The 9,536-nt window shown below is 35.9% G+C and overlaps 1 protein-coding gene and 1 long non-coding RNA gene across 7 annotated transcripts; one reads left to right on the forward strand and one right to left on the reverse strand.

Annotated features, from left to right (window-relative positions):
* Nucleotides 1-1,109: 1,109 nt before the first annotated feature.
* On the forward strand, nucleotides 1,110-6,402 carry LOC120336421 (uncharacterized). 6 transcript variants are annotated; one of them, XM_078116231.1, is made up of 9 exons: nucleotides 1,110-1,463; nucleotides 2,264-2,407; nucleotides 2,913-2,978; nucleotides 3,056-3,118; nucleotides 3,216-3,684; nucleotides 3,772-3,892; nucleotides 3,961-4,072; nucleotides 4,150-4,202; nucleotides 4,910-6,402. In XM_078116231.1, the coding sequence occupies exons 6-9, from the start codon at nucleotides 3,797-3,799 to the stop codon at nucleotides 5,033-5,035; spliced, it is 387 nt and encodes a 128-aa protein (XP_077972357.1). In that variant the 5' UTR covers nucleotides 1,110-1,463; nucleotides 2,264-2,407; nucleotides 2,913-2,978; nucleotides 3,056-3,118; nucleotides 3,216-3,684; nucleotides 3,772-3,796; the 3' UTR covers nucleotides 5,036-6,402. The 6 variants fall into 6 exon arrangements, with proteins under 6 accessions (XP_077972357.1, XP_077972354.1, XP_077972356.1 ...); XM_078116228.1 differs by having other exon boundaries at nucleotides 3,056-3,684; XM_078116230.1 differs by lacking the exon at nucleotides 3,216-3,684 and having other exon boundaries at nucleotides 1,112-1,463.
* A 582-nt stretch (nucleotides 6,403-6,984) lies between these two features.
* On the reverse strand, nucleotides 6,985-8,443 carry LOC144427279 (uncharacterized). Its single transcript, XR_013477850.1, has 2 exons — nucleotides 7,738-8,443; nucleotides 6,985-7,284 (listed from the first exon to the last, which is right to left on the reverse strand). It is a non-coding gene; the product is annotated as an uncharacterized LOC144427279 (long non-coding RNA).
* Between the last annotated feature and the right edge of the window lie 1,093 nt (nucleotides 8,444-9,536).

Genomic DNA, 9,536 nt, shown 5'->3' on the forward strand with positions numbered 1-9,536 from the left:
TGGACGATACTGAGATAACTCCTGGCAGCGATAGGATGTCAAGAAAATTTGGTGAACTTAAAATAAATTATGAAATTCGGAGACATGCTGACTTTGTCAGTTGTTGCTTAAAGATAGGCCTAGCTATTTCTGTATTTACTACTGTACTAATTTGGTACCAGACACAAATTTAAATCGGAGAATTCTGGATGTAGCAATCAAAATATAATATACATAACGGCATAGGCTACATAGAATAATTGATTTTTATGATGACCACGACTATAAATTTAAATAGTTCAAATTCCAATCTAATTAAACGCGCCGAAGCCGCTCTTTCTGTCTTTCCGAAATGAGATATCCGACCCCGTTCCTCGGGCAACCGACGTCACGCCTTTGAAACAAAAACGCGGCCACCAATGACGGAGTCACATTTTACGAAACAACAAGAACCCGTGATATAGTAGTCACACTAAAAACAGATATATTTTCGGTGGAATAAAAACATTGCTTTTTATATTGAACATCATAGTTTGATATAAAAAGAAATTTTTTTTTTAAATAAGTCATGATATTACGAAAAAAAAAAATTATTACTACTAATATTGAAACTACCTCTAAATTATAAACAATGATTTGCTCAAATAAACTATTTCCGCAAATTAGTATGCATTTCGCCAACAGCTGCGCGTGGATGGAGTGGAAGTGGTGACTTTTCTACGGCCCATGGGCCGGGGCCACGGCCCACCTAAATGGGCCGCGGCCCATTATCAATGGGCCATGGCCCATGGGCCGCGGCCCATCAGGTAATACGCCGCGGCCCATCAGGTAATGGGCCGCGGCCCATCCGGTACCGGTAATGGGCCGCGGCCCATCAGGTACGGTAATGGGTCGCGGCCCATTAGTTTCGCGGCAGATTATTAAGACTGAATGAGCCAGTAGACTATCGGTCTGTCGGTACCGCACCGTACCGGTATTAAATGTGCTGTTTTTCTGTATCAGTCCAGTGTACTGACAGACCAGCAGACTGAGATGTTTAAATTCTGAGGTACCGGTAACAGATTTAGCTTTTGAGCAGGCTGGTGCGGTACCGGTACCGTACCGTATCAGGTTTAACGTTACCTATACTGTTATAGCTGTAACTTACCGGTACCGTATCGGTACCGGTACTGTATTTCAGTACCGGTATTTTGTACGGTACCTATTCAATCTGTCATTAGCATCTTTTGATTCCGTGATTGTTTTACAGAAAAGCATTGGTTAAAAATATATTCTGGTATTGGTCTATCGTTTTTAAAATTATCATGACTGAGACATGTTTCAAAGGTCAATCGAAGGTTGAGCTTATGGAAGAGTTAGTGAATTGCTATGTTGGTACCGGTACCGTATTTGTCCATTTTGTACTGGTGTTAAAGGAGAAGATTCCTTCATAAAAAATCATTTGAAGCATTGTCATATAGACAATGCAGTTTCATTTCTCAACGGTGAGTAACCGTATGTTTATATACATTTCACTGTTTCATGTCTAACTATGCATTGGTACAAGTCTTTGTTTAATGAATGTTAGGGTTTTTCTGTTTTATTTGAATGCCCAGGGTACGGTACCGGTAAGCATGGGGTTATTTGAAGGGTTGTTATAAAATGGCTACCGGTAGGATAGGATTTACATATTTATCCCGGGGGAGAGGAAAGTGACTGCTTATCCATATGGCGAACCACGGCCTCTCGTCCGGTTACCATTCCAAGTCGGGTATGGGATTAGTTATATTGTTTGTTTTCGGAAGCATGGACTTGGTACCGGTATGTCCGCTATGTCACTACTAAAATGACTATGTACCATTATACTATGCCCCTACTACTGAAAAGGTGATGTCCGCTATGTTCCTACTGCATTGACTATTTCTGTGCGTCCAATCTGAAAAAGCGTTACCGAAATGTCCCTACTAAAAAGGCGATGCGCGCTATGTCCCATTTTAGCAAGGACTCATCGGTATCGCTATTTTAGAATGGACATATTCATTTTAGTTGGGACATGCGGACATAGTCATTTTAGTAGGAAAACATCGGGATCACGATTTTAGATAAACATAGTCATTTTAGTAGGGATATATTGGGATCGTGATTATTGAAGGGTCATAGCCATTTTAGTAGGGACAGCAGAACATAGTCGTTTTATAACTACCCTTATTTGAATGCTATGCAGTCAACAAATTTATCATACAACTTCCATGATTTTGTAAAATGTCATTCAACTATCATTTATATGAAAGTTATTGTATTTCAGTTCTGATTCTTCCCTGTCGAAAAGAAGAATGCTATAGCAGAAGGAGCAAACAAGAATCATATCGAAGCCATTTCCACTGTCTTTTCTGTTTTAACGTTTACGGAAGAAAAGCACATATGCTGCGGCATCTGAACAGATTAAATGGTTTGTATAAGTTTTAGCCATGTTTTAGATTACATATCGTTACACCCTGTTGTGCTATCTTTTTAGTTTACATTTATATTTTAGTTTCCAGGAATTAAAATGTGGTCAGTGTGGTATTGGGGTTGCATTTTTAATCTTTTTGGCACTCGTATATATCTAAGTTGTTGTTTGATATGTCGGTTAAATGTTTACTTATTTGAGGTGACGGCAAGTTTGTAATATTTGTTTTGAACATACATTTTTAGCGCTCCCGTAACATGTGAACCAAGATGATGGACACCGGAGCATAATATGTGTTAGGGTTAGGCCATAATTTTATTCCAATTTTTCTTATTTTAGTTCTATTACGAGTTCGGGAACTAGTCAAGTACATCCCATAGTATTTCTACCTGAAATAATGGCCTAACCCTAACTTGGTTCACATATTACGAGAGTACCCCTTTTTTTGTTTAGTCTACCTTATTTTTTTGTACTAGCTGAATTTAGCTATATTTTTTGTTCACAGGAAAATGTGGTGAAGTCAAAGGTAGGCAGTCTTGGAGTGCGAAGTCACAAAATGTTGATTCGAAAGGTCTGTTTTGAAAATACATTGTTATAGATTTTTGTCTACTTCAGTAGAAAGCTTGTTTACATCAGTTATTGTTGCAGGTAAACATATCAATGATGAAAAAAACCGGCATGAAAACAATCTTGAAAGAGAGTATACGCATGGTATGTGTACAATTAAATTGTTTATTTCATTAAGTCTGATCACATGTTTGACTTTTTTCCATCAGTATTATGTAAAGTTGGACTCACTTCCTCATAGGTGATGCTGCTCGATAACCATCACTAGTTTATCGCGTCATCTTCACACAGAAAAGCAATTTTTATTTCTCCTAATTATGTTTGTCCAATGTGTACTTTCGGAATTTGATAAAATAAACTACTGACTGACTTCACTAAGTACACCGATAGTGGATCATACATTTCTTATTATCTTCATGTGAGTGAATGTCTGCATGCTACTGAAAATATGCATATCTGGCCCAGTAGTAGGGATGCGACAAGATTCGGACTCGTGCTCGGATTCGTGGCCGAATCTCTGGTAATTTGATACTTGGATTCGGCTCGAGCCTTTGATGATTTTACCCGAGTCCGGGATATCATAAGTCACGCGATAGTCAAGCGCAGACTGGTGGCGGATTAGATGAGAAATTCAACTTTTTCGTTCGTTATTTATTGGATCCTATTGGAAGTAACTTGGATGAGAGCAAACAAGCCGAAATAAGTGTTAGGTATAATTCCACTTTTCATACAATATGGCAGATTTGTTTACAATAATATCTGTTTGTCATTATTTACCCTGTTTTTCATATTTCAAGTGAATATCTGAAGTTAAGAGAGAGAATGGGAGTTTTGGAGACAGATCTACAGTTCAAAAGTGGGATAATTGACATCCCCAAACAGTCTGACGGTTTCAGCTGTGGGCTGTTTGTGATGAAGGTAAGGTTATAGGGAATTTTGAGCCATTTTCAATAAGCATATCATAATACTGAATGTTTTTTATTCAGATTGCAGAAAGCCTATTAAATAATGGATTTGGTAACATTAGTTTTCGATCTACATTAAACGATTTAGCTCAGTACAGACATGATATAGCGGAAAAGATCTTGGAATTTTCTGGTATGTGTTATTCAATTGATAGTGTATGTAGTGTATTTATTCTTAGTCTATATGTATATTTGTCTTGAATGTTTTAGATATGAAAGATGTGTGCAGCATATGTGGCAGCGCAATATCTCATGGAACTTGGGTTTGTTTTCACATTTATTTTTTAGGCTCTGAAAATTATACATCATGAATATTTATTGTACTAATGTTACCTACTTACTTCTGGTTGGTTAACATTTTGTTCCTTTGTCTAAATAATTTTGGCATCCCCGTAGTATGCAAGCAACGATGGCGGACACAGGAATGCAGTATGTGTAGTGGTTTAGGATGTAATTTTATTCTAATTTTTCTTATTTTAGTTCCATTTTGGGTTCGATGACTAGCCAAGTCCTGTAGTATCATTTGTACCTGAAATTATGGCCTAACCTGGTACACATACTACATTTTGGTGTGCAAGTAATATCTGCCATGAACGTATATAATTTGTAGCTACATTACAAAACAAAAGAAGAGTTGGGTAAAATACCACAGTGTGAAATGTGAAGTCATTTCTCAATATATCTTAACCAGGCTTGTTTGTTATCTTCCAATAAGTTAATTGTTCAAGTATTTTTCAATTCAAGTACTTCATTTAAATACTGTGAGGGCCAAAACAAGATATGGTATCGATAAATTCCCTTTCGATTTCAAAATATTTTATGACTTTATGGACACCCTATTTATCTTCCGTAAAAACGCACCCATGCAACATAATATTAGGCTGATTAGAATGGTAAAATCCCATTCTTTAATAATAATTAAAGTAAGTGAACTTGAAATAGTTTGAACACTCTCACTTTTCTTTGACAGCTGGGTTGTGATGAATGCAACCGGTGGTATCATTCAGACTGTTTGGGATACTCAAGAAAGAAAGCAAATGAAATAATCAAAAAATGTTGGAGTTGCCTGCTATGCACAAGCCTGTCCACCAAATAAAAGGAAAGTTTTTGCAGTATAACAAAGAGTAAGTCTTGATGTGAGCATATGCTCGGATGGGTGCTGTATTTGTGATATTTCAGAGTGCATAGGTTGGGAGTGTGAAGCAGAGTTTTTGGACCTCCAGAAGTATGCGCACCAAGATAGCGCACAACCTGAACATGGTATGCGAGTACCGGTTAGAATTCATGTTGTGTGACATCTTCGTGCTCACACTTCTGGAGCACCGATTTTTTTATGAAACAGTCACCTTAAATAAAGCCTAATATTTCTTCATTATTCATCTTTTTTTGTTCCATGTATTTTCAAAAACGGGCAATTCCATCATTATTTTCATTTCTTTCATTACATCTGAGCAAATTTTTAAATTTCAAACTGACTTAACCTAATGCTTTTTATAAGTATTCAAGTCGCATTGTTACTGGTTGTAGATGGCATTGGGGCTGTGACTCAGACACCATAGAGATGGCAATACTATGGAGTTCATTCACAAAACACCGTTACTTGTGTTACAGAAAAAGGACACATATTTTGTCCTTTTGTCCATCCAACTTTGTGATGCTGCCAATCTCAAGATATTAGGACCAACTGACTACTTTTTGCCATGTCAATAGGTAATATAATTCAGTTATAAAACCACAAAAAAATCAGGTGTAAAACTTTTGCCTGAATAGTAAAATTTTCAGTCGGAACCATAAATGGTTCGTTACAATCATGGTCCGATTTTTGTTTTAATGGAGGTTATATTACCGGTAAGTCAATATTCGACATATAATTTCCATTGGTTTAAACTTTTGAATTATAAATCCATGGCTAGATGACACACAACAGTCGCAATTTGGGCTTGCCAGATATGATGAAATATTGAATAACTTTAGTACTAACTTATTTCTGTTACATTGTTCAAGTTATAGGCTAATAAAAATGTTACTTGATCTGATAATTTTCCATTCGCTGTTGCTTTACATGTAAATACTATCATCTTTCCAAAAATACCATTAATCTTGAAATTATCTTCAACTGTTGCAATTTCGATATTGCTGTGCAAAAAGTAGATTGATCGGTCAGTGTTTGAATTAACTTGGGTGAATATAAACTAAATATCCAAAACCAGTATATTTCATGGTTAAGATCTTTCTGATTTATTAAGTTTGATATTTCTTGTGTACAATTTGACATTGAAAATGCTTAATATTAATTCACAATTTTTAATATTTACAACAGTTTATAAGTTGTCAAAACTCAAATATATTCTATGAAAATATTGGTTGTTTATGTAGGATTGAGCACTTTATTATTTTTTTTAGCTTGTCCCTATTTCTAATTTATAATAATACCATCATGTATCAAGCTGTTTAAAATTTTTGTTTTTCCATTTTCACCATATCATCAAGCTATTTATTACTTTCATAATTGTTCAAATCATAATTTCTTTACCTGAACACGACTAATAAAAGCAAGCAGCATTATAGACTTGTGAGTAGCAATTATTTCATGTTTGCCAGCACTCAGTTAGATCTGACATGTGGTTGTGTTAGAAGAGGATTCCCCATCGTTATAGAGAAGATCATGTACGACTGGGATGATTAATTATCTACTCTATTCTGACCAAGACTGCGTAGCGCCACATTCACCTTTTACCAGCGAGATGTTAGTGAACGATGCGAGGCTATATTAAAACTTAACTTAGATAGTTTCTTTGGTGTTGGTCCCAGAATGTCATATAAAATGAAATACATTTCTGTAACACTTTATTTTGTAATTGCCCCATCGGTGGATAAAAAATCAAACATTGCAACTGCGAAGAATGGGTGAAATGATCTTTTTCATTTGAATAATAGAATGGAAGTCACCATCACTTCACGTAACAGTTGGAAAGTCCTTATTTTTGCTAATGTTGAAGTTCAGAAATGTAATAGTCCAAAAACACATTAAAGCAATACTTTGGATACAGAGTATAACATATATTTACGGACAGAATTGCGAAAAATCAGTGTGAGTGCATAAAAAATTAAAATAGATTTGAACAAGTGACAACTACACCAGCAACTTATGTCATCTTGTTTGAGAAACATGGCAGCAAACAAATACATCTCATTCAACATATTCAGCAATTCCTATCTAAGCACATCAGCATGCTAGCGAGTCTTTCCATTCCATATTTTTATGCTTCATTAAGAAAACTTTCCTCCATGATTCCTGGTTCTGGAATTTAACTGCAGATCATTGCTTCATATTTTAAACACGCTCTGGAAACAGAAAAAAGATCTGATTATATCGAAGGCAGTTAATATTTCATTGCATAATTAATATTATAAGAGAACTATGCTCAAATATATGGACACGTAATGCCACCCAGTGACAACAATTTTGATGACTTCATAGCGAAGAAAAAAAGTGATAGCCTTCTGGAGAAAAATTTTATCTTCAACCACAGAAAATTTCAAAGCAATCGGCCCAGTATTTGAAGAGAGAAGCGACTTCCCAAAAACGTGTCAAAGAACAAGAACATCGATAAGAACAACAACAACATAATATTGAAACGATCGCTATGTCCAATAAACGTGTCCAATAAACATTATGTTGATTCTGTTGAAGTATGTACGACTCAAATGAGTATTTATACAGATTGACTCAAAAAATATATACAAACCACCGGAATGCAACGCGTAAGACATAAAATGCATATAAACGTAACTTGCCGTTGAGGAAAAGAGGCCGTATTTTTTATATGTTAATGCTTCCAATGAATCTTTTCCCTTGGGATCTGCACATAATGGTCATCACCAAAATTTTCAATCGAATTTTAAAACATTTCTCAATCAAAGATTTTCTGTAAAGTAATCAAAATATGGTAAAGAAACCGGTACAACAGTCTGACAGTTGCTGAAAAGCTAAACCTGTTAAAGTAAAGTATTGCAGTATTGTCGGTACCGGTATCTCAGAATCGAAAGATGTCAGTAAAATATACTAACATAGATAGATAGAAAAACAACCAATACCAGTTTACTTTTGCTCCTCTGCCCAAAACATAATGACACAAAGCTCAGCACAAAAATATACTATTCCGCCAACCCCAATAATAAATACTTTTTCATGCTACCACCAATATAGAAAAAATCTGTACACATATACACCGGCACCTATTTCTGTATTGGGATACGGCTAATATAAGTACCGGAACCTCTCTCTTACTTAATGGACCGCGACCCATAACTTGATGGGCCGCGGCGCATTACTTAATGGGCCGCGGCCCATTGATTGAAGGGCCCCGGCCCATGTCTTGAAGGGCCGCGGCCCATGTCTTGAAGGGCCGCGGCCCATGGGCCATGGCCCATAACAAATGGGCCGCGGCCCTATTAGATGGGCCGTGGCCCCGGCCCATGGGCCGTAGAAGAGTCACCACCCCTGTAGCGTGGATGAGCAGTTTCGATGACGCGTTGTCCAATCGGAAATCCCCTTTGCAGGTTCTCAGTCTCTTTTCATGGGCTAGTCAGAGGCGGATTTTGCTGATATGATCGTTTTTAGCTTATAATTGAATATGTTATTGGTTCAAAGTAATTACTTTCCTGCGTATGTATTTGCCAACACTAACATAATTACTTATAGTCTGTCAGTCGAGCTCGAAAGTTGGCGTGTCGTTCTTTGCCCCGATGGTCTTCGACGGTCTTGTATACTGACCTACTCAAAACAATATTCAAATTGAACACTGTATGGGTACACAATCTTTCAATATTGTGGTATATATTTTGTTAGCGTTAACATCATCTGTGGCGATAAAATCATGCTCTCGCAGGCTGTAATCCCACAGATGACAATCATGAACATTACATAGATATATAATGATTTATTTTCCGAATATATCAAAAAATGTAAAGTTACAATAAATGGAAAAGAACAATTATAGAATATAATCGGGAGGGGCGGGCAAGACTGCAGGTCAACTATGTCGACCGACACCTAAAAAAAAAAAAATTCCTATTATGACAAGACATTCGGAAGTCATGAGAAAAAAAGGATGTGTATAGATTTTTACCTCGATTAATTATAATAATTATTTGATTGGTTACACATAACAGTTCAAAAGATATAATAATGTAAGGAGGGGGGTTATTCAACAAGTTAGTTAACATAATACAATCTTTGAATCAGGGCCTATTTGAATTAATAGGGAATGACAAAATAAATACATATTTCAAAAATATAGTACAGTCAACTGAGACTTTTAAATAAATCAAATCTCAGATCAAAAATTAAATTTTATTTATAGTCTACACATTCTATAGTCATTCAAAATATTTTCTAATAGTTGCAAACTCGATGAAAACAGCAAGTTTCATAAGCAATAGTTGATGAATATACATAGCTAAAACTGCGATTAAGTGTTTTTCAATGTCAGATATTGAAACATTGATGCAGTACCAGAGTTTTAATATTCAATCAACCAAAATTATGTTTAAAGTTCTCAACTATAAGTTATTACATGGCTCGTTAAGTATGT

This window comes from Styela clava, chromosome 9, assembly GCF_964204865.1.
Source record: "Styela clava chromosome 9, kaStyClav1.hap1.2, whole genome shotgun sequence".
Classification (NCBI taxonomy): domain Eukaryota; kingdom Metazoa; phylum Chordata; class Ascidiacea; order Stolidobranchia; family Styelidae; genus Styela; species Styela clava.

Excerpts from the sequence above, each read along its gene's own strand:
- LOC120336421 (XM_078116227.1), top strand. The coding sequence starts at position 2,221 with ATGTCATTCAACTATCATTTATATGAAAGTTATTGTATTTCAGTTCTG. Across the intron at positions 2,408-2,912 it reads GCATCTGAACAGATTAAATG|GAAAATGTGGTGAAGTCAAA; the intron begins GTTTGTATAAGT and ends TTTTGTTCACAG. Across the intron at positions 2,979-3,055 it reads ACAAAATGTTGATTCGAAAG|GTAAACATATCAATGATGAA; the intron begins GTCTGTTTTGAA and ends TTATTGTTGCAG.